We start from the raw sequence: 24,784 nt of genomic DNA on the forward strand, positions 1-24,784 counted from the left end.
GACATCTACCTTAAAATACACTATGAGGTATTTTCCAAAAATCTGTAGTCCTCTAGAGATATTTGCAAAGAAATTTTTACTTTGAGCTTTTCCTAATGCAGTAGGGATCCAACAAACCCATGAGTTTAGTGCCCTGAAGATAAGTGATGCCTTCTCTCACATGAAGTAGACAGGAGGATAGGGATCTGCATTAAAAGCATAACCTCAGGTACTTGGTCTCTTTTAGCCTTACCTACCTAAGGTCTCAAGGAAAACACCACTTTATAGGGGAGCATCACGATATTCCCCTGAGGCCTCCTATTAAATACTGACTGGGGGCAGTGTTTCAAATTGGAGCTCTCAGGGTTTATTCTCAGAGAGCAGAGAAGACAGAGGATTTTCTGGTGTAATTTTGCTTGCTTTCAAGAAGGGAAGACTATTTTTTGGTGAAAAACCCTGTATTTGTGACCAAGTTTTCCAACTTCCTCATAAGCTCCCACATAACAAAACCAGGTTTTCAGAATAATGGAACAATTTTCTGACAAGGCCTGCTCTGTGATGGCTGGGAATGAGACACTTAATTCCCACATTAAACTTTGAGTAGTGATCAGCCATTCTCACTTTTAAGAGCCAGCTCTGTTTGGGCCTCAGGTAGCATGAGTTTCTTGTTCCAGCTATTTTGTTAATCATTAACATAAAAAAAATTAAAACCTGTAGTGATGGTTTTTAAATGGGTAATCTATGTTTATTATTTATTATTATTACTACTATTTATCATGATAAACCCACTGCAAATGCAATAGTAAATGTTGTAGTCTGCAGTATTAAGTAAACAGACGAATAGTCTAATATAGTAAGTAAAAATAATGGTAATCTTTTCCAAAAATGTAAATTATGTAAATGACACTGAAGTCTACCTCCCACTTTTAAATATTCCCCATGCTGAGTTTAGGCACTGGACAATTCAACATTAGGGTACATAAACTCTGAACCTTCTCCCTCTTTTACATGACCACTATTAGTCGCCTGACTTGTGGGTGAGCAGTTCTCTGGGAAGCAAATCAAGAGGAAAATTTATGGTAAAGCTAATTTTCTTGTTTATGATCTACTTTCCTAAACCACCTCCTGGATGTTGTGGAGTTGGTGGTGGGAAGGAATAGCACAGGATCACAAGAAGGGAGCAGCCTGCCCAGTCTGGCAGAAGGGAATGTCCAAAATCCACAGATACATGAAGAATATTTGCTTTTATGGGAAAAATATTCCAGCCTTTGATGACTCACTTCTCTTTCCCCCGTTACTCACTGATGGGAAGAAGGTAAACACTGAGAGCATACTGATACCATTGTAGAACTGATGATTCAAAGGGCTCTTCCAAATGCTGAGATATGCAGGAAAAATTACAGTAAATTACAGTTCTCAACACAAATTGAACTGCTGAATAAAGCAGACCCATTATAGTGTGGAGATACCTCATATGGCTGAAATTGCAGTATGAAATACAGCCTGAAATAGTAAAATTACCTGTAGAGACACAGTTTTCATACCAATTAGCTGGTAACAGAACACCAAACACAGGCTGTTAGCTCTTTGATAAATAAAGTATTCAAAAAACAGCTATATGTGTTTTTCAACAACTGCCATTGGAATTCTGTGTATACCTGGTTTGTCTCCAATTAAAATTACTTAGATTAAAAGAAAAAAGGGAAATGAACAGTATTAAAATTTATTAGCTTGCACAATCAGGCCTATATGTTTTGAGATAAAATGTAAAAGAAAAACCATTAAAGTGATAAAGGTAAGTGCTTTAACATATTATCCCAAAGAGCACAAGTCTTAAAACAGGAATTTTGTGTGTGAGCAAAGGAGAAGGTGTGGCTGAAACAAGGATGTCACTTAGTTTACTATAGCAGAAGTAACTTCATATTGTAATTATAAAAAACCCCAAAAAACTTGCTTCAGGGATATCTACATAATTCAGAGCCTGCAACAAAATACAGTATAAATTATAATTTAAAAATCCCTTCTCTTCTCCTTATGCAGTCTTCTTTCCTTATTGCCATTTTAATCTACAAGACATGAAAAAAAAAATGTGGTGAAAAACACCAGAAGCTGGAAAGCGGCCTCCTGCTGCTAGTGTAGGGGCAGCAGCTCCTACTGTGGAGGGCAGTGCTCCCACAAAATCGTGGGTGTTTACTTAAAATAGAAGGTAAACCCTCCACTCTGGCAGCAAATGCTTCTCCTGTGGGAAACTGTAGTTTGTAAAAGTTCGATGCCAAGCAATAGAGCTCACAGAGCAGAGAAAAGCAGGGAACTCCAAATGGTGCCTGGAGCAGACACAGCCCTGAAGGGCATTCCACTGCCTCCTCCCCAGGGAGGACATGCTCAGTGCCAAGTGTTGAACCACACCAGCACACATGACAGCCTGCAAAAGTGTAGACTAGCAAAAAGCAAAGCAAAAGATGTCAAATAGTATTTCCATGATCCATGGAAACGTAACACACATTTGTCCCACAATAGAAAGGTCTGTGGCTTCCCACAGTCTGATTTCTGAGTAACTCCTCACATATTCACATTTCCACTGAACTTTATTCTCTCTGATGGTTGCAGTTCTCCTCAGTTTTCTCTGAAACTGTGCTTTCCTTTAAACAGTTTCTTAGTACCTATGTATAACATATTTTTTTATTCTATCTTCAAAAGCTTTGCAATAGATGAGTAAGAAGGGCAAAGGAAGATTTTTGGATTGTTACTGAAAAAGCCAAAGAGGGCAGCTTTGAGTCACATTCCACCTTCTCCCTCACCTTCCCCACTCCTCCCCTGCCACCATGAAGAAGACTAATGTTTATTTTCCTCAAAATATAACTGGTAGTAGGTTTTGTAGTAAGAAGTCCTGGTTCCTTATGGTCTCAGTCAGAAAGGCACTCAGGCACAGTGCACCAGTATGTGTCATACAGACAGACAGGCCATTTGAAAGCACAAGCAAACATTACTCTCAAACACTGCTCAGTAGTTCCTGAGCAACCAGAAGAAATTGCATGTGAAAATAAGAACATAGAAATGTTGGAAAGAGCTGCTTTCCCAGCTCCTTTGTCTCCTTGTTTATGCCAGCATCAGAGGAAAGCTCCTTCTTATATTCAGATTTTCCCATCCTCGTTGCTGCTATAATATCCTCATTCTGAATGGGGAAACTGAAAACCACTCCAATTATCAGGCTCTGCACATACATCCCTGCATTTCAGCAAGGCAAAGAACACTGTTAAGGGGAGAGCAGCTCCCTTTCCTTTTTACAGAGGGTGCACTTACTGCTGTATGCCCTGTGACTTAAAACATACAAATTTGGACTCCTATTATCCAACCCTACGGCCCTTGCAGATGCCAAATTTGTTTCTTTACTGCTCATCAAGTCTATTATTTAATAAAGAGTAATAGCTTGTTACAATTGAATTATATTTTATATTGTGCATTATGGTTGTCTAACAGACCATGAATGTTCCTGCTGACAGATTCTGTAGTTTATTCACCTGCCATAGTTACAAGGTATGGAAGATCTATGGGAATGGCCTGTGCAAGCATCATGGGCCTTGCTGCCATGACCTGCACAGAATGAAAATTAAAAGCTGACTCTTAGTCATTCTTTAAATATGACTGGCTGGTTTAAATAAATTTCTGAATACCTGAATACTCTGGGGTCAGGCTTACAACCCAGGAAATATGTAATTTCTGACCATTCCTCAAATCTTTTCCTCTTCCATGCCCATCTTCAGGCTCTTAAGTCATCTCATCATTGTTGCTCTAAATGTTTTCATCAAAATGAAGTTTTAGCAAAATGTGCTTTCTCCTCAGAGCCTTTCTCCCCTCTTCCTGCACACCTATGCTGTAGACCCTCACAGTTTGGCCTCAGGTAAAATACTGTAGGCTCACCTAGGCAGAGAAATGGATGTGGCTGTGCTTTTAACAAGTACAAGCCATACACCACACTAATTTTTGCACTCCAAATATTTCTGCATTTTCTCAGACCAAAAACATTTCAGTTGTGAAAACTAAACAAAAAGTTTTGAGTTTGTTCTAACATGGAAAAAAACCTAAACCATTTCAAACCCTTCTCAATAGAATGACCATCCTGCAGCTGCTTTACTTGGGATTACGTTACTTTGGCAAGGTCAGATGGCCACCAATCGGGAGGAACTTCCCTTGGTTCCACTGCACAGATGTTGTAATGAGATGTTGCATGTCTACCAGACCTTCAGCAGTTAGCCCAGCATCCACCTTTCCCTTCATGACTGGTGGGAGTGCTGTTTTAGAGTGCTTTTGACACTGAGAGTGCCTCACCCCTGAGAAGAAGGTTACACCAAAAGCTTAAATAATTCAGTTTTAAATCAGCTTTTAGGTAATAAATAAAGCTGACTTGCTGCAGATAGAATACCAGCTTAACCTAGGCCTGTTCAGTGTTTCAAGGTGCAATGAATCGTGACAAAAGGTAGTGTTTGAAGATGACTCCTTGAAGGCAACAGTGGGAGTGTCTCAAAATCATGCTCTATATATCACCAAGAGCTCAGGGAGCTGTTTAGCTGCAGCTGGCAAGCTGGATTATTACATGCCTCTTTGAAGTTTGTGGGGTAAGTATTTCTCCAAGAAAATGTAATTTCTAATTTGTATTCTTTAAGATGGAAAAAAAATTATATCATGTTTAAGAACCTTAAGGTAAGTATAAGACAGATATGTAAAAAGACAGCATATAGACTAATTTTGCCTTGCCTTCTCATTATATGTTATACTGTTTGACTGCCAAATACATTTCAATATGTAAAATATGTGGCTTGTTCAACACAATATTGAGTAGAAATAGTTCTTTTTCATTTAAAACCTGTCGTCGCATAAAAACTATCCTTTTATAATTCTAATAAATGGCAATAAAGGTATTTATCTTTTCTCAATCTCACTCCTCGACAAAACCCATATATTTTATACACATATTTATATATGTGTAGATATATACATATATATATGCATGATTATGCTAAAAAGCATTAGCAGTGATTAAATGTCTGAAACAGGACCACAGGAAAACCCTAAATTTATTTGCCAGCATCCAAGCAGCTGTCTTACAGCTTGTATTATTGCTATAAACTGCAGAAAAGCAATCTCCAAATTTGTGGCTGGTTGTACTAAGCAACAGTGAGAAGTACACAAAAAGTGTAATGTGTGACTACATTTGATTTAAAGATGGAGAGCAGCCATAGAAGAAATGAAATACTATGTTTGCGTTGCCTCAAACACCATTCAGAGCCCTCTGGATGGCCAAAGAGAAACTCATTCAATGTTATATTTATCATATAGAAGGGTGGATGAAACTTTCTATTTCCTAAAAGGCAAGTACAAGGTACTATCTTGCTGAGAGGATCTTGTTGAAAGAAAACAAACACGTGTTTGTATGTGAATGGATCAGGAGTTACAAAATTTCTAATGATCACAGAATTTGTAGGCTTCACATCATTTACTGGTTCGGCATCACAAAACCAGCAATGAAGTGGCAGTTTCTGGGCTATTGGCAATGCTCTTTAAAACAAGCACTACATATTGTGACCATAAAGTGATATTTCTGTTTGCTTTAGGAAACACTGATTTCACAATGGGCTCCATCAGTGCAGCAAATGCAGAATTTTGTTTTGACGTATTCAAAGAGGTGAAACTTCACCACCCCAATGACAACATCTTTTATTGCCCCTTGAGCATGATTGCAGCCTTGGCCATGGTCTACCTGGGAGCAAGAAATAACACTGAGTATCAGATGGAGAAGGTAAGGTACATAAATGGGTACAAACTCTCTTTGATCCCATTCAAAGAGGCAGCAGAGTATCCATTTATACCTTCCAAACCTGCCTAGCAAAAAAATGGCTTTCCAGACTCTGGAGCTTTTCAGTTATTGCATTTCCCCAATGAAGGGCAAGAACAACCTTTGGTTTTCATTAAGAAAGCAGTTTTGGAGGATGGTTAAGGCAGGTCTCTTGCTTCAGCTTATACTATCTCAGAGACCTGATTCCTTCCAGGTGGAAAAGACAACTTGAAACATACAAAAGATGAAACATTTGGAAAACAAGAGTCATAGTTATAAATACAATGCTGTAACGCTGTAGCTGATTTATGGACAATGCCGTTAACTGGAAAATAAGGGATCTAAGATGAGGATCACAATCACAAATTTTCACGGTGGTGCCTGGTTTAAAGCTCACATGAAATTTCTCAGTTCATCTTTGTGCTAATCAGACTTGCTTAGTGAAAACCTACTTAGCACAAATATCAGTGACTGACAGTGGACTTCACATACCTAATTTCTACTTGCAATTGCAGGTTCTTCACTTTGACAAAATTGCAGGACTTGGAAGTATCCAGACCAAGGTACAGAAGCCTAAGGTACATTGATTTCTCTTTCACATCCTTTTCCTGAAAACAGACTGTTCTGATTGGGCTTTTAGTAGTTTCAACACCTTGCCAAACCTTTGCTCATTCTCTTAATTTAAGAGATGTAAGTTTAAAAAAAAATACAGCAAACCACCAAAACCCAAAGATCAACAGCAACAAAATAAATGCCAAGCAAAAAACCACCAACGAAAACAAACAAACAAACAAAACCTGCCCAAAATGAACAAAAACCCTAAAACAACACCAGAAAAAGAAGACAGGCTGCACATATGCACAGTGACAGGACAGGATAGGGTGCTTTGGGCACCAGGATACACTGTGGTATAAATGAACTTCACACCTGCAAGTGCTGCTGGGCTACAGCCCTTGAAAGGGTCTCAGTACCTGGAGCCAGGGTACAGCAGGCAGGCTTCAAAGTGGGACAGCAGAAAAGAGCCCAGAATCCCTAAAGGATGGAAAGCAACCACACTCTTACAAAGCTACAGGGACTTTTCCAGCCTCCAATTCCCAGTGCAAGCCCAAGAGAACCACGAGGGGTCCCAGTACCTTGACACCTGTATGCTTCTGTCCATGTTAATCTGCTGCCTCTGTAAAGATAACAACAGCCATGGAGCCTGGTGTATCCCCATTTACTTGGTACCCAAAACACAAGGTGGAACTTAAAAAAAGATGAGACCTTTTTTTTTTTTTTAAACCAAAGGCAGTATCTAAAGCTAGGGCATTTAGGGATTCAGTAAGCATTTAGAAAGGAGCTGTTCAACACAATTATTCTGAAAAAATACAGTCCCACCTACTGTTTATCATTGTGCAGTTTTCTTACATGCTTTTAGCCTGTGTCACCATTCCAGCTTCTGCAAAAAAATGCCATGAAAATGCAAGGAGTGCCTGGGATTTAGAGGCTTTGTACCTATGAAAAGTCACCAATTTCAATAATTAACTTCTAGAATGAGTGACATAATAGGCTGTGAATTAATTATACATCCATAGCTGCTTATACTAAACATCCCTCCCAGGGAAATCTTAGACTCTATTACATGTACATTTGCAAATGTTCAAACACTGAGTGTTTTCCCACATTATTTGTACCTTATAAATAATCCTCTTTCTCATAAAATAACTTAACAGCTGTACTTCTCTGTCTTCTTATCAACAACTTAGTGTGGCAAATCTGCGAATATCCACGTACTGTTTAAAGAAATTCTCTCTGATATCACTGCACCAGAAGCCAATTATTCACTGCACATTGCCAACAGACTCTATGCTGAAAAGACAAGTCAGATCCTACCGGTAAGTGATCTCTTGCTAAACCCTGTAAAATTCTGTAATCCGGGAGGACTGGCCAGAGTAGGTGACCAGTTTATCCAACAGTCCCTACTGGTGTGGATTTACATGGCTTTTCCCTTTGCCATGGCCCTGGCAACAGTCTAAATAGAAAGCAATTTGAGGCAAAAATATGGCCCTACTAAAAAAATGAATGGAGTAATAAACAAAATTATTGATAATGTAACTCCTCACTTCCCACTTGCTCCCACAAAGCATTTCATTTTAACTGGTTGTTGGAGTTTTTCTCAAAAAATAATTTGACTTTGGCATATTTCTTCACTTGAAAACTCACCTCAAAACCAAATTTTGAAAGTGTCAAAATCTTTCTTTCATATTTCCAAAGCAAAAGATACAAATACTCTAAATAAAAGGGACTTCTTATCTGTAAAAATAAGGAAAATGTTTTGAAAAAAGAAAGTGAACTTAAAGATGACAAAACCCTCCATAATGAACCTAAAAACAGGGGGTTTGGATCAGGCTTTCTTCCAGAAATTCTTAAATGTTTTTAATATATGCTCTTAACTGGATACATAGTAAAGATGTCAGATCTGAAATTGTCATAAAATTGTCATTGCCACAAAATAATTTTTCTGATCCAGTTTTAGCAAATTCTTTCAGGAAGTAAGCAATGAGAACACCTTAACCAAGACATCACTATAAAAATTTTATTACCCATATTTTATTTCACTTTTGTATTGTTTCTAAAAAATTACTAGTTCACTGGCTACAATTAATTGGCGTCTTTACAGATTTACTTAAAATGTGTGAAGAAGCTGTACAGATCTGGTCTAGAAATGGTCAACTTCAAAACAGCATCAAATCAAGCCAGACAGCGCATTAATTCCTGGGTGAAAAATCAGACAAATGGTAAGTCTGACAAGACAATGAAATATACTTCTCTCTGACAACTGCATTTTAGCAATTTCTGAAAGGACTAAACATTAGAGGAGAAATTTCCTCTTCCTGTCCCCATTAGTGGCTCTTTTCTGTGGAAAGGGATGACTCTATTGCACCTGTGTGGCAGTGACAGTGTGTTTTAAATACATCTGGCAAAGGCAGAGGTGCCATGATATGCAGACTTAATATGCACATTTTATATGCACTCTTTTTGTATCTGGAGAGATTAACTCATGCAAGGTTACTCCCAGCTTCTCTAGAATATTGGCATATTTTTACAAGGATGTGCTGGATAGGTAAGTGGGCTTCCAGGGGAGAAAGTAATACATACTAAACTGATGATGGGAAATGAATTATTCAGAAGCTTGTGTGCATTTATTGTGTTGAGGTGGGAGGAAAAACTTAGAGTGAATTGTGAGAAACAAACATACTGAGAAAATCTGTGTTGGTTCTTCCCTCTCCCTTTCCTTCTTTTCTATATAAATATTTATTTTTTTCCAAGTGCTGATTAGAAATGTTCCTGGGAATCTATAGCACTCTTGAACCTATCTGTCTTCTTGCAGAAATGTCTGGCTAGTTGCCAGTCTTTCAGTATTATTAAATCATCCTCATGAAACTTAATTCAATGCGCAGAGTTTTGGAAAAGTCAAGTGAAGGATCAGTGTATTGATTGACTTCTAAAACTATTGCTATGAAACTTACTACTCTGTGCCCTACTTTTTTCTTAAAGGACAGATCCAGGATTTCCTTGAACCAAGCTCTGTTAATCCTCAGACTGTGCTGGTCCTTGTGAATGCCATTTACTTCAAAGGGAAATGGAAGACCCCGTTTCAAGAAGAACACACTGAGGAAGTGCCCTTCAATGTGACAGAGGTGGGGGGCACAGACACACTTTCTGGCCAGATGTGTATTTGTTGTATTAACAGTTCTGTTGTCATTGGCTGGGTGATTTACCTGGGGCCTCACTGTCAGATTTATGACAGCTGTGTCTGACAGAACAAACCAGCAGATGAGACAAAAATGGAGACACAACTCTTTTTCAAAGGCAGCATGGTTGAAGATTCAGTCCTGTCTTTTCAAAGGCCTTGTACATTTGTCTGACCAAAGAAAAAGTTTGCTCCCACATTGCATCATCTCACATTTTTGTTTTTGCAGCAAGAGAGCAGACCCGTGCAAATGATGCGTCAGAACAGCACCTTCAGAGTGGGAAGAGTGGCTGAAGATAAAATCAAGGTCCTGGAGCTTCCGTACACCAGTGGAGAGCTGAGCCTGTTGGTGCTGCTGCCTGATGACATTTCTGGCCTGGCACAGGTATGGCCCTGGCAGGGTGAGCAGAAGGGCTGTGGCATCAGTGGGGCTTGGCTGCTGTCAGACCTTTTGCTGCCCATTGACATCCCAGCTGCCCACCCCATGGCTGTGCTGGGCAGGCAGGGGAGCACAAAATCTGCCATGTGCTGAGGCAGAGCCTCTTAGGAGAGTCCTGAGCTTGGTTTTATAAAATGATGGTAAAGCAGTGTAGTGCTGCTGCAGCCCAGCAGAAGAAGATGTATATATAGGCAGTGCTATAAAGTTACCCATTTGTATTCAAGAAAGGAGAAAAATCAATGCAGTCTAAAATATATGAACAATTATTCATATTTCAGTAATATTTTAAAATTATGAAATAGAGTTATTACAGATGTGGAAGAGTTTGCATTTGTTAGGTGCTACCAACCGTAGGTAAAGTTTCACGGTCCCGTTTTTGCAGTCTTTCACAAGCTGGCTAATTTGCAAGGCTGTGAAACTGTTGGGTTGTGCCTCATGAGACACAAGATTACTTGGACAAAGGAGGATGCATTAAGTTGGTAAAAATCTGAATAAAAGGAGAGTGACACAGGCTGTACTGGAGAGGCAATTAATAAAACAGCAGAAGGATGCCAACAGGATGAGCTTCAGGAACCATTCTGGTTGGGGTTTTACTTTTATGATAGCCTTGACAGAAATTAATGGTAGGAAGAAGTTGGATTTGCACCTCACATGTTTCATTCCCTGCCTCTCTGTGCAGCTTGAGAACAAAATCAGCTTTGAAAAACTTACCGAGTGGACCAGTTCTGAGGTGATGGAAAAGAAGAGAGTAAAAGTGTACCTCCCACGCATGAAGATTGTGGAGAAATATAACCTCACATCTGTCCTGACATCCTTGGGTATGACTGACCTGTTCAGCCCAGCTGCCAACCTCTCTGGCATCTCTGCAGCAGAGAGCCTGAGGGTGTCTGAGGCTGTCCATGAGTCATACCTGGAAGTCAATGAAGAGGGCACTGAGGAGGGCACTGTCTCAGCAGATGACACAGAAGACATTCTATATTCCTCTGAGTTTGAAGAGTTTAGGGCTGACCACCCATTCCTTTTCTTGGTCAAACACAATCCAAGCAACCTGATCCTCTTCTTTGGTAGATATTGTTATCCCTAAAAAGAAAAGGGCTGGAAATAATGCTTGCCTACCCCTAAGAAACAGACCCTCTTTACTCTAGTATTGTAGTATAATCTCATCTCTTCAATATTTTCTGCAAGTGGAAAGGCTACTCTAAATTGTGCCCTTTCCTGAAGCTTCCATAGCAAAGACACCTCTGCAGGTGAGGAAACAGCTGTGTGTTTGCTCCTTTCCCTTCTCAGACTGGTTTCATTGTGGATTGAGCCAAGCAAAGAGTTAGTCTTCAGAGAATAGAGCCCCTCAAAGACCAGGAAGTGGCCACATGTTTTCACTTGAGGTAGGAATTGCAGATAGGGCTTCAAGTCATTGGTATTCCATTATGTAGAAAGCCATGGGCTATGCTCATCCCATTCCCTGGAACTATCCTGCTAACAAACCCATGCAGATCCCAAAACACTGGCTTTGAAATCTCCAGTCTGGACAAGATGTTTGTGGACAAGATTCTGCAATGCAGGGTATTAATTTGTGCCTATGTAATTTTTTTTTTTTTTACTTATCTGTTGGGAAATGGTGCACATATCCACTATGACCAGAGCTGTCCTCTCACCATGAGTACCTCATGTAATACTGAATTTCTTCCAGAGGCTTTTCAAAGTCATGGAGAGTTTCCCTTCCACTTCAGAATGTTCAAGGAGATCTAATTTTGTCTAGATGCAGTTATGTCTTGTCACAGAGTATAGCTTCAAAGCCTGAAACATGGATACCTGGATGATCCAGGACTCAACTGCCAAGCAAAAGAGTTATCTGAATTCTTGTTTAAAACATTGGAAGTCATTTCAAATTTGAGAACATTTTGATTTTTGTGAAGAATCCTGAAAGCGATGTTAAAGAATCTGATTTCTCCACGGGAGTTTTGTGAAAAAACACAGCTTTTAAAGTAATTCCTGTCTCTGTTGGTCTTGCTTAGCAAATAAACTTCAATTTGTTCCTGGAAATTTCTCAGTTGTTCAAAACTCAAGAGCATTATTATTCCATTAATGTAGGTGGGCTTCTTTGTTCCTATAGTAGTTCAAGACTACTTCTCTTGTTTTCAAGAAATACATGAGAATCCTAATTTTCTCTGTCTTTTTTTCTGATGTGTCCACTAGCATCTCCAAGTATGGTTCCATTGACACAATATTATGACCTGTTTTCATTCTAATCATATATTACTGATTTTGATGCACATAATTGATTGTTTTCTTTCTTAACACAATAAAAGAAAGTCACAAATCTTGGTCATGACATTATCTGAATTTTCTTAATTTTCTGGGTGGCTAACCCTTAAAATATTATTACGTTGGTAACTGTTGTGAGCAAAATGGGATGTAGTACAAAATCCTCCAGTTTTTAAAATTAATAAAGTTATTTAGATATGAAGTTTCCTACCCATTTATGAAATAAATGAATGCACACATCTATAGTTTGATTCCTCTCTGAAATACTGAATACCAAGAAATAGCCCAGTGAAATATTAACTTATTCTTATGTATTCTTTGATACAATTCCAATGGATATTAAAGATACACTATTAATTGGATAAATATTTCAAGGAAAAACTGTTCCAGCAACTCTGTCATTTGAGATTATGAAATTATCCAAAAAATCATATAACTCAAAGAGCATAAGAAAGAATAAGTAGATGGACAACTCTTAGGCAAAGCATTTTCCCCCTGAGAGTTTTGAGAGGAGGTACTCTGTTGCTAATATCATCTATTCCTATAATAAGGGACAGGGAAACCCTGAATGTACATATAGACTGGGCAATAGGTTTCTGGAGAGAAGCCCCAAGGAAAGGGACCTGTGGGATCCTGGTCTATGGGATCCCTAGAGGTCCTGGTCAGCGGCAAGCTGAACACGAGCCAGCAGTGCCCTGGCAGCCAGGAGGGTGATGCCGAATTTTGCCCCAAAAGGCGAGAATAACTGCCTAAGAGACTCAATTTAAGTCAGCATAGACAGGAGGTATTTTATTACAACGCGTCAGAGAAATCACAAAAGGGATTTCTGAGTATCTCGTAACCGAAGTAAGCCTTTTATACAGTTTTGATTATGAAGTTACATCATATCACATGCATAATCATGTTTTTGCATACATATTCATAAGAGGCGTGGTGTGGGCGGAGCGTGGGCGGAGACATCTCTTTTGAGGATCATTTTGGTGGTCGTTCCGGTTGCCTTCATCGTGGGCAGGGGTCACCTGATGAGTCTTCCTCCTTAAACTTTTGAACTCCTATCCTAATATGGCCAATTCCCGGTGTACTTGGCTTGGTCCCATGGCTTGGCAAGGCTATTAGGGTTAGTTTGACTTTGTTGGCTCTGAACATGCTTAGCCCATCAGTTCCCCTATCCCTATCTCTCTTTCTTGTCATTGTGTTCCATGCCTTAACTGATTTATTGCTCTATATGTTTCCTAAGTGCTAAGCTTTCTTCGAATGTTTCACATTCCATGCTTTAACTCATTATTTCTTGAAGGCTATCCGTTTTGGGGTTTCAAGGGCCAGCCCTGTCCTGGGGGCATCAGACACAGCATGGCCAGGCAGGCAAGGGAGGGGATTGTCCTGCTCTGCTCTGAGCTGGGGCAGCCTCACCTGCAGTGCTGGGGACAGTTCTGGGAACTGCAGTATAAAAAAGACAATAAATTATTGGGGAGCATCCAAAGGAGGGCCATGAGGATTGTAAAGGGCCTTGAGGGGAAGAAATAGAAGGAGCAGCTGGGATCTTGGTTTGTTCAGCCTGGAGAAGAAGAGATTGAGGGAGAAATCTCATTGCAGTCTGCAGCTTCCTCAGGTGGGGAAGCAAAGGACCAGGAACTTATCCCCTCTCTGGTGACTCATAACAGGTCCTGAGGGAATATCAGGAATCTGTGTCAGGGTAGGCTTAGCTTAGATACTAGGAAAAGACTTTTAACCCAGAGGGTGTTTGGGCACTGGAACATGCTCCCCAGGGAAGTGGTCATAGTACCAGACTGATAAAATTCAAGAAGTGTTTGGACAATGATATTTGGTACATGCTGTGATTCTTGGGGCTGCTGTATGCAGGGCCAGAAGTTGGACTTCATGATCCTGATCCTTCCAACTCAGGACATTCTATGATTCTACTATTCTATTTCCACATTAACATACAGTGTGGCATGATGAAAGCAGATCTGGAGAGGAAAGAAGGTGGTGCTACTGGTCAGACATCCACATTATTTGAATATCATCAGGATGTTTGTGATCTAGGCTCAGGTTTTCTACAGCTATTTAACCAAGTAAATTTAATTCTTTTTCTTAAGAAATTAAAGCAAGGGTCTAAACTGTTCCAAAATATGCAAAATTTCAACACCTCAAGGCTTGCCATAAGCAGTTTAATCACTTTCTGCATCTCTTGTAGCCAGAAGCACTTGATCCAGTTTGTTAAATTTAAAAGCCTATACACTTAAACAATAGGAAGACTTCAAGAGGGTTACATTTGAAAACTTTCCTTCCTTTGGTAATTAAACTGGAAAGTGCTCAAAGTACAAAGATATGCCTCAGTGACCAATGCTGTTTCCTGAACAGCAATAATGGTCAAAATGAAGGAATGGGAGAAAAGCAAAGAGGCCATGACTCAGACACAAATACAAAGCTTCTCCTTTCCAAAAAGAAAAGACAAGAGGCAGTAAAAAGTGCAAATTCAGAAATACTGTACTAAACCTGTAACTTGCTTTAATATTTGCTTTTAACAATACTAAAATGCTTCCAAAACTTTTAATGAAAAAAGGCAAAAATAAATAAACCTTGAAAACGTCATTGTTGTGACTGGTATTTTCGTCACAGCCTTCCAAATGGGTTTTTTGAAGAACTGAGACTCTTTTTCTCATACAGACTGCTGTGCAGTACCAGAAATAAGGCTTAGCAGGTAAAAAGACAAAATCTGAAACTTTCTGCATCTAATGGTATAAATTGCACTCCTCCAGAAAGCACAAAGAGACATCCAAGGATCTGCCACTGTGAGGCAACATTTCTCTCTATGTAGCATGGAAACAATACCTGTCTGTGAAATGTGCCGTACGGTCCCATTTCAAGTGCCTCACCCACACTGCTGTACTTTCTTTGCACATTAATGTGCAATAATCCTGCTCTCTCCATCTCCCTTGAGATCTTCTTCTAGATATAATATGGAATCAGAGAAGAGCTGAGACTGGAAGTGAGCTCTGCTGATTCTTTATTCCAAGCTCTACCTTTCCATCAGGGTCAGCTACAGCAGGTTACTTGGGATCATGTCCTTCTGGGTTTTGAATATGTCCAAGGATGGAGACTCCACAGCCTCTTTGGAAAACTTGGATTTTCCTCCCTATCCAAATGAAAATGTATTTTCTTATGTTTAAATGTAATTTCTGCTATTTCAGGTCGTGTCCTTTCTCTCTTGTCTGTTCACAGGAGAAAGTCTAGCTGCACCTTCTTTTTACCCTCCCATCAAGAAGGTTATGCACATGGATAAAACCCCCTGCACTTTCTCCTCTCCCGGGAAACAACTCCCATGTCTCCAAGCCTCTCCTCTCATGACAGATACTTTAAGCACTTAATCATCTTCTCTGGTCCTGTTCCCCAGGACATACTCATCTCTTTTGGAATGGAAAGCCCAGAGCCAGAGAGTGCATTCCATCTGTGGTCCGACCAGTGTTGAGTAGAGGGGCAGGAAAGCCTCCCTTTACCTGCTGGCAGTGCTTTTTCTAAGGCACTCCCTTGTGCTGTTGACTTTACTTGCCACAAGGACACATTGCTGTCCCACAGCGTCAGCTCAGTGTCTGCCAGGCCTCCCAGTTCTTTTTTGCAAAGCCAATATGATGGCATGGACCCTTGTGTAATGACATTTCTCCTTTTCTGCAGAGTCTTTTCCCCCAGGAGGCATGTCAGGTGTATTGCCAAGAATCTCAGTAGGCTGCTACTCAGAGGAGAGGAAGGCTTTGTGGAAGGATGTCTGTGTTGAAACAAACCAAAACATTAGTTTATCCTATTTTGTGCAAAAGGAAAATGCTATTTTTCCTGGGAGTATGTGCTGAGATTAAGGACATGCTGGGCAGACTGTGAGTGATGGGAGGTAACGTAGCAGGCATGGTGACATGGGCAGTGTTAGCCATAGGCTGCCACAAACAGGCTTCTCTGTGGGGAGGGATGGTGGTAACTAAGCTCCCATGTGGCACAGCCAATGCCAAATGTTGTGCCAATGCCAGCTGCCATCTTTCCTGCCCTGTGTGTGTGCTGGCTGTAAGACCCCTGTTACCCTGCTGCTTCCTTAGGAGCCAGTGAGTAAGGCCATTCCCAGTGTCACCCTGGCTGCTGGCTGATTCCATGGACTTGAGGGATGAATAAAGGATTTCATGTGTGCTGTGGTGACTGATGAAGGGACAGCTGTGTGTGCTGGTCCAGAACCTGCACAGCTGCAGACCCTGGATGTTGTGTGCACTGCTATGCAGATGCAGTAAGAGTGAGCAACTTGTGACCAAATCCATCAGGGCATTCACTCTGAGCAAGACAAACACAAAACAATGCAAATGCTCCTCCCCACTGACAAAAGAACAGCAGCATGGATGCGAACTAAGTCTTGAGCTCTGCGTGGGATGTTGTGATTGGATGAGAGGCTTTGGTCTGTGAGCTGACCTGAACTTCATATCCTTTTGTAAAGGTCCAAATGTCCAAGAGTCTGTTGGTTTAGGGACAGCACCACAATGAAATGCCTGGCAGAGGAAAGGGCAACTGAGCCTTAGCTGACCTCTTTCTTGGGACAAGCATTGTCAAACAAGGATGTGTGGATAAACACATCCTTTTGTGTTTGCGTTGCATTACACAGCTGTGCTGGACGGGGCAATACATTATCTTCTTTCCTAAGAAGCAAGAAGGTCTGCTTAACCTCACCGGACTCCATGACAGATCTAAAGCTGCCCAGTTCACTAGGCACTACCTCTCATATTCTTACAATTCTATGCTGATAGCTGATCATAATCAAGATTTTTACTTGTGAAATTATTTAGTTGTCTCTGCAATTTTCTTTATATTAATAATTCATTTGACCCATATAAAATAGAAATGCTAACAAAAACAGTAACCTGGGTGGTGCATTAGCACACTTCTCAAGCCCCTTCTCTATTTTAAAGCAAAATAATTATTTAATTAGTGAATATATTACTCAGAAATATTTTGCTAACAACATCAATGCTGTGAGTTGGCTGTTACAAAACACCTGTACCAACTCATGGGACACCTTTGTAGCTACCAAGTTACAGGCTGTCTATGATGATACAAATACGATTCAGGGAGATGGCGCAAAAGGGCCAAGGTGGCTCACATATGGTGAGTTGAAGCACACCACTAGATAATTTGATTGCCAAGGAAGAAGACTCAAGGCATATTCAAACGTTAGAAGTGGCAGGGACAAACATACTGGCTAGTCCTTTGCCTTCTAAGCTGTCAAGTATATTGCAATGGACCATGGCCACAAGTGTAGAAGGCAGTTTGAACACAAATAAGACAGTTTTAAGATGGAAAGGCAGAAGGGGCAGCAGTTGCAGGAATAGCTTGCAGTCTAGGGAGCATCTCCCAGCTGTGTGGTTAAAGGTTCACCCTACACAGGCACACATGCATCCATTTGACCTGTTGTCCTCCAGCAAGGTGGGACCCTTTTCAGCTAAATGGGACTCACTACAGTGGTGACCAGTTTACACACTGCCCCTGTGAGAGAATATCTCATTCTCTTTGCAAGAGACCTGCAGTGATGGGACACCCAAGCAGACCAAAGTCTAAAGATCTTTCCTCAAAAGCCCTGTTCCATAACAAGGGTTGTAGCAGCCTGGCCTGGACTGCACACTATACCATGTAAAGTACCAGTGTGATGTAAATGCACCAGTCCAGACCAAGCTCTTCATGGCTCCTATTGCATGAGCAACTTCAGCTGAAAGGGACTATGAAGAACTGTACTAGAGAGAAAGGTAGGGATGATCCAGAGGCTTTCCTCTTTCACAGAAATGAAAAGGGTTAAAAAGTCCACCTCTACTCTCCTGAGGCATAATTTGTTCTAGACAATTTCAGAGCCATTTTGTGTATTGACTTTGGATTTCTGTTTTAAAATCATGTGGCATTTGAGAGGTCAAAGCATTTTCTTTTATTGTAAGTCCAGTCTTTTATTTCAAAGGAATTATGCAACTGGTTTCTGCTTGCTATTGTATATTATGACTGTCTTGCAGACCATGAATGTTTCTTCAGGTGGTTTGCTCAGCTGATGTGCCATGAAGAATGTAAGAATGGTCTTGTAAGAATGGTCTCTGTATGTAAAAAAGGCACATTTTGAACCTAGCATCTGGTGCTGTGACCTGTGGAAAAGAACAGCACACCTTAAACTACCCTTCAAAATTATAGCGGCGACTTCAAATCCTTTTCTGGTAGCATCTGACTAGGATCTAAATATCCTGATGCCTGAATTAAAAAGTTACAGAAATCTTGTCTTTCTTACTTTGTCAAATTCTCTTTCCCTAACACATTTTTCATTAGTTCTGTAGTTCTTCCCTGTATAGATGCACTAAAATTAATTTGTATTCTCAAAATACTCTCACTGAGGGTTTTGTTCCACTGATGTGCTGCCTAGACTGTGACTGTGTCTGAGTTCCTGGAACTAGATTGCTCTGGAATGAAAAGCTGTGCTCTGTGAAACACTATGTCTATGGTCTTTTACAATGCAGCAAGGGACACCAGACAAATATATATAACTTCTTGCAGAAAAATGCACTTCAGTTTCATTAAATTTGGCAATAAACATTGAAAGGAAATGCTCTTTCCTTGCTCCTCAGTGGCAAATTTTCTCCATTCTTTAGGAAGAGCTATGGATTCTGACAGGAAGAAAGACTGGTGATACTGGTAGTCCAGCCAACATTGGGAGAAAAGTTGCAATAAATACATCCCTGCATATGCTGATCTTAGCAAAATTTGTATGTTCACAAAATGATGACTCTGAAATGGATCAGGCCTATCACTATTCAAGAAAGAGGAATATTAAGGAAAATAAGATGAAACTCCTTACATTCTACAAGACTGAATTCCTCACCATTCTTTTTTGTTTTATTTTCACAAGCTGTGTTACACTATTTGCTGCCATGGCCAAATCAACCTACTATTCAAGTTCCAATGAATAGCTTTTATCATTATTTTTGCTTCAGTCATTTTAATGTTCTCCTGTCTTTTCTGCAAGGTCTCATGTGCCTTGATGAATAAACCTTCCGTTTTGGAAACTTTAAATTAAAATCCCTTTTTCAGGCTTTTTTTTTTTTTTTTTTTTTTTTTTTTTTTTTTTTTTTTTTTGTTGTTTCATAGAATGGACTTATTCCAAGTAAAAGTGCATGTCTGACATTGAGCTCCATCCATCACTTTATTGGGTAAACACAGAACAGGCAGCATGGGGCGTGTCACAAAATAACACAAGATATATTCCAAGGGGTTTGTCAAGTCTGCCCTAAGTACAGCTGAGAAGCTGTGCTCTACCTTTCCCTGGTGCATCTGATAAGGTAAGCATTTCTTTCAATTACGGTTTAAGTTCTGATATGCAAGATAATAACAATTGTCTTTTACAATACTTATAATTGTATTGATGTAACCTCATGTTTGTGGCCTTCGGTATCAGTTGAAGAAACTAATTATCACAGGATGCCTTCTGCATCTTACCAGCAGAAATCTTACCTGCCTTCAGATGTATCATCTGTATTATTTTGCTGTTTCAGTCTGCCATGCATAAAGTATTTTTATTTATGAACTATAGTTTTGTTTACTAATTCTTCCACATTGAAAAGCTGCTGATAAGCTACAACAAACTTTCTTCCTTCTTCCTTGATTGCTTTAACTTTTCATTTAGTATTAAAAGACAGAATTGAATTTGTTTAAATTCTATGTGTTATGTAAGATATTCTCTGAATGAAATCAAGGAGTTGATTGTTCAGATGATCCCATCATTTTACAGTTCTGTTATCTTTAATAGTTACATTTTCAAAGGTTAATGACAACAATAAAACCCCCAAGAATATGCTTCATGAATCTGTTTCTTCTCCAGGAACAAAAACAGAGCTTAAAGCCTAAAATATAACAGTAAGTAGAATAGGTAAATAATAAAAAATCTACCTTATATCACCTATACAATCAGTTCAATCAATTAGAGAGAGAATGAGCATCCATTCTATCAGGGGAACAGTTAGATGCATTGTTGTTCAAATTATCTCACACTAGGAGATGACTGTCACATGAACATGTTGATTTGATAGGGACTGTGATTCATATGGCAGAGTACCCTGGGTTGTGTTCTCTAGCAGCTGCACACTGTATTTTCTAGTCTGTGTTTTCTTCTTTCACCAGCCTATGCACAGCTGGCAGATGTCCAGCACTTTGATTGCTCATGAATCCAAAACCATATCTGCCTTTTAAATCCACACCACTGGATTCTGTTTGCTGAAAAAACTCTGTGCACTAAGTTTGGGGTTCAACTGAATTTTTTGCATAACAATTGACCTATTTCACTACAGTAAGTCAGACTCTTTCTATTTCCTTCAGACAACAAGGATTCCACAATGGGCTCCATCAGTGCAGCAAATGCAGAATTTTGTTTTGATGTATTCAAAGAGGTGAAATTGCACCGCAGCAATGACAACGTGCTCTTTTCCTCCCTGAGCATGCTTTCAACCCTGGCCCTGGTGTATATGGGAGCAAGGGGTAAGACTCAATCCCAGATGCAGAAGGTAAGTTATTTACACAGGTGTAAAGTCACCTCTACTTGTGCTACTTGTTCCTTCTAAGTAACATCACTGAAAAATATCCACTGGTGAGGTTTTCACCTGTTTCAGTGCACAAGAACTAAGCCAAAGTCACAAAATAGAGAACTGAATCAGGAGTTACATATAGAAAATACTAATATAAAAGTGTATATTTTCAATATAACTGGCAGTTGACTTAAACATAAAAAAAAACCTCAGGGACAATAGCAAAATAGATTACCAGTCAGCAATTTTATGTTTTTTAAATTCTGAAAAGTTCCAAATAATGCAATCAGATTTTCTTTTTTAATATATATAAAAGATAAGTCCCAGAAAGACAGGAAGACAGACTATTTTTAGCAACACATAATATGTAACTCAATTGATTTCTAGATACTCACCAGAAAAAAAAATAATGTAAGCAAAGAGTAGTATTGACAGTTTCCAAGAAGGCCACAGAGGGCATAGACCAGTTGCAAGATAACCTGTGAATTTTTAGTTAATGTATTTTCTCATAATATGTTTTTTTCCCTGAGCCAACAGGTTTTTTACACAAGCAACATGTGTAACAATCTCAAATTTGCATTGTTTTTGGTCATGCTTCTCATTTCTACCACTGGTATTTTCTCTTGCAGGTCCTTCACTTTGATAATGCTACAGGAGATAGAGACATTTCTGACTCTCAGGTAGAGAAATAATTTAATCTTTTTTTCCGTCTTATTTTCTCCTCAGAACAAAAGTAGAACTTTTCTGCCTCTCCTCCTGGCTGTTTCAGAACCTAACAAAAACTACAGTAATGGCCTCAACCCAAGGGGGTCTGTGGAGGGAGGGAGGGTGTGATTCACCTGCTTTTAAACAAACATAGAAAGACAGCAGGTTGCTTATCTTGCCCATTCAGTGCACCACCACCACAGCACTGGCTGTCCCAAAGGTGACAGTCTGTGGGGAAGACTGACCTGTAGCATCAGTCTTAACTGAAAGGGACGAGACTTTAGGATCTTATTTCCTTACGCAATCTATCTTCTTTTTTCATGTCATCACCTCAGTGTGGCACTGCTGAGTACATCCACAAAACGTTCAAGGATCTCCTCTCAGACATCAGGAGGCAAAATGCTACTTACTCACTCAGGATTGCTGACAGACTCTATATTGAAAAAACATACCCTATTCTTCAGGTGAGTTATACTGTGAACTGACTTCCATGAGATTTCCTGTAAATGCCCTGTAACTCTGCCCTAGAGATGCACCACCAAGAGTAGCCCACTCTGTTGATGAAGAGGCGCATGTGAGCCTTGAAAGGAACTGGTACAAAATGAGTTTGGACTTTTCTGTGCCTCTTAGATGAAGGCAAAAGATATAATGGCATAAAATGTGCCTATATTGCAAATCACAGGGAGTAATAAAGATTGCTGTTAATTTACTAGAAAAATGGCATGTGATGAAAAATGTAAATTTTAAGGGAAATTAAATAAAATTTATTACTTGAAATATTGGAAACTGAAATTGTCAGTTTTCCTAGTGAAAGGAAGCTTTACTTTTGAAATCTAAGAATGTGAGAACACAATGTTCAAAACCCTAAAGAGTGAACACAAAGAGAAAGAGACAAACATTGGTCTGTCCTTAGAAATGTTTGTTAAAGTGAAAAAAAGTGAAAGTGTTTTGGTAAAACAAAGGAAATATATAAAGTGAAAGTGTTTTGGTAAAACAAAGGAAATATATAAAAATTTTGACTTGGAACCCTGTCTCATCAAAAAGTACCAGACCTATATATGTGAAGCAGTCTTTCTTGGACAGCGTTAAGATTCAGTTAAGGAAGACAGATGTGACTGACATGTTCAGTGTCTGATGCACAAACCTAGGAGTAAACATTCAATATTACTTAAATCATTCTGCTTTCTTTCACAATCTTGCTTTAGACATCTGTACAATTCCAAGCCCTCATCAGTCTGACAACTGTAACCCTTTTGCTTATAGGAATACATAAAGTGTGCAAAGAAATTCTACAAAGCAGAGCTGGAAGATGTTGACTTCAAAACAGCTGCAGAGGAAGCAAGACAGCTCATAAATTCCTGGGTGGAGAAAGAGACAAATGGTAAGGACTTAAAAATTGGTAGCAGGCATTTTTGCTCACCTACCATAAATTACATCCTTGTCTTCCTCTTCTCATAACCTCTAGAAAAGGTGGGTCAAGCAACTGCAGGTTGCTTATTGCTATGAACATTAAATTCCACAAAACAGGAGCCACCACCCTCACCCCAACATCACAAAGATTTGTGCAGAGGAGCTGGATCTTACCTCTCTCTGCCCTGTCTCTTTCTTAAAGGACGGATCCAAGACTTCCTGGTGCCAGACTCTGTAGATCTCAATACTGCACTGGTCTTTGTGAATGTCATTTACTTCAAAGGGATATGGAAAACTGCATTTAAAGAAGAATACACTCGGGAAGAGCCTTTCAACGTGACTGAGGTAGGAGGGCACGGACATACCTCTGGCCAGGGCAGCTGTTGGCTCACATAGGCAGGAGTCTGGGGGCTACAAATCACAGGTTGGGTGATTTTTCTGAGTCCATCATTGTCATTGAGTGGGCCTAAAGCCAAGTAGAGTTCACAAGATCTGTGTCTGACCAGGCTTCCAGGGCACACAAGCAAGCAAGAGAGGAAAATGGAGACACAGCTCTTTTCCAAAGGCAGCATGGTTGAAGATTGAGTCCTGTCTTTCAAAGGCATCGTACATTTGTCTGACCAAAGAAAAAGATTGCTCCCACATTGCATCATCTCACATTTTTGTTTTTGCAGCAAGAGAGCAGACCCGTGCAAATGATGCGTCAGAACAGCACCTTCAGAGTGGGAAGAGTGGCTGAAGATAAAATCAAGGTCCTAGAGCTTCCGTACACCAGTGGAGAGCTGAGCCTGTTGGTGCTGCTGCCTGATGACATTTCTGGCCTGGCACAGGTATGGCCCTGGCAGGGTGAGCAGAAGGGCTGTGGCATCAGTGGGGCTTGGCTGCTGTCAGACCTTTTGCTGCCCATTGACATCCCAGCTGCCCACCCCATGGCTGTGCTGGGCTGAGAGGGGAGCACAAAATCTGCCATGTGCTGAGGCAGAGCCTCTTAGGAGAGTCCTGAGCTCGGTTTTTTAAAATGATGGTAAAGGAGTGTAGTGCTGCTGCAGCTCTCCAGAAGAGGATGTTGCTATATGCACCAATATCAGAGGCAGGCAAGGTAGCAGGACTATTATTACTGTGAGTGATTTCAAATGTTTACTAAAGAAGAAAAGTTTGTCCTAGGGGAAATAAAAAATGAAAGTGATGAAGAAAGCATTCCAAGAAAGCATTCCATTTAACTTTTGTCTCAGACATTTAATTCCCTGCCTCTCTTTGCAGCTTGAGAACAAAATCAGCTATGATAAACTCCTGGAATGGACCAGTCCCAGGGTGATGGAAAAGAAGAAGGTGAAAGTGTACCTCCCACGCATGAAGATTGTGGAGAAATATAACCTCACATCTGTCCTGACATCCTTGGGTATGACTGACCTGTTCAGCCCAGCTGCCAACCTCTCTGGCATCTCTGCAGCAGAGAGCCTGAGGGTGTCTGAGGCTGTCCACGAGGCATACCTGGAAGTCAATGAAGAGGGCACTGAGGCAGGTGGCACAGAGGTTGTAACTGGAGACATCCAACATTCCTCTGAGTTTGAAGAGTTCAGGGCTGACCACCCATTCCTTTTCTTGGTCAAACACAATCCAAGTGACATGATACTCCTCTTTGGTAGATATTGTTCTCCCTAAGGAGGAAAAGGGCTGGAATAATGCTTGCCTACCCCTAAGAAACAGACTCCCTTTACTCTAGTATTGTAGTATAATCTTATCTCTTCACTAAGTGGGAAGCCTTCAGTATCTAGGGAGATATTCCTGAAGAAGTGCGTGACTTTTCAGATCTTTGGGTGGTGATATTTCTGCTTACACAAATTGTACTGAGG

The 24,784-nt window shown here is 40.1% G+C and overlaps 2 protein-coding genes across 2 annotated transcripts; both read left to right on the forward strand.

Annotated features, from left to right (window-relative positions):
* The first annotated feature begins 5,605 nt into the window (after window positions 1-5,605).
* LOC128942232 (ovalbumin-like) lies at window positions 5,606-11,065 on the forward strand. The gene is made up of 7 exons (XM_054284541.1): window positions 5,606-5,773; window positions 6,325-6,372; window positions 7,555-7,683; window positions 8,469-8,586; window positions 9,347-9,489; window positions 9,772-9,927; window positions 10,661-11,065. The coding sequence occupies exons 1-7, from the start codon at window positions 5,606-5,608 to the stop codon at window positions 11,063-11,065; spliced, it is 1,167 nt and encodes a 388-aa protein (XP_054140516.1).
* Window positions 11,066-20,627: 9,562 nt separating this feature from the next.
* LOC128942233 (ovalbumin-related protein Y-like) lies at window positions 20,628-24,593 on the forward strand. Its single transcript, XM_054284542.1, has 7 exons — window positions 20,628-20,795; window positions 21,446-21,496; window positions 21,857-21,985; window positions 22,785-22,902; window positions 23,134-23,276; window positions 23,606-23,761; window positions 24,192-24,593. The coding sequence occupies exons 1-7, from the start codon at window positions 20,628-20,630 to the stop codon at window positions 24,591-24,593; spliced, it is 1,167 nt and encodes a 388-aa protein (XP_054140517.1).
* The last annotated feature ends 191 nt before the right edge of the window (window positions 24,594-24,784 follow it).

Source organism: Melozone crissalis, unplaced genomic scaffold, assembly GCF_028551555.1.
Source record: "Melozone crissalis strain CALT ecotype California unplaced genomic scaffold, PUWL_Pcris_2 ptg000042l_1, whole genome shotgun sequence".
Classification (NCBI taxonomy): domain Eukaryota; kingdom Metazoa; phylum Chordata; class Aves; order Passeriformes; family Passerellidae; genus Melozone; species Melozone crissalis.

What these genes read in the sequence shown, in the direction of transcription:
- LOC128942232 (XM_054284541.1), top strand. Translation starts at nt 5,606, where the DNA reads ATGGGCTCCATCAGTGCAGCAAATGCAGAATTTTGTTTTGACGTATTC. An exon ending in GGTGAAAAATCAGACAAATG is followed by an intron (nt 8,587 to 9,346) that starts GTAAGTCTGACA and finishes TTTTTCTTAAAG; the next exon opens with GACAGATCCAGGATTTCCTT. An exon ending in TGCCCTTCAATGTGACAGAG is followed by an intron (nt 9,490 to 9,771) that starts GTGGGGGGCACA and finishes TTGTTTTTGCAG; the next exon opens with CAAGAGAGCAGACCCGTGCA.
- LOC128942233 (XM_054284542.1), top strand. Translation starts at nt 20,628, where the DNA reads ATGGGCTCCATCAGTGCAGCAAATGCAGAATTTTGTTTTGATGTATTC. An exon ending in AAACATACCCTATTCTTCAG is followed by an intron (nt 21,986 to 22,784) that starts GTGAGTTATACT and finishes TTTTGCTTATAG; the next exon opens with GAATACATAAAGTGTGCAAA. An exon ending in AGCCTTTCAACGTGACTGAG is followed by an intron (nt 23,277 to 23,605) that starts GTAGGAGGGCAC and finishes TTGTTTTTGCAG; the next exon opens with CAAGAGAGCAGACCCGTGCA.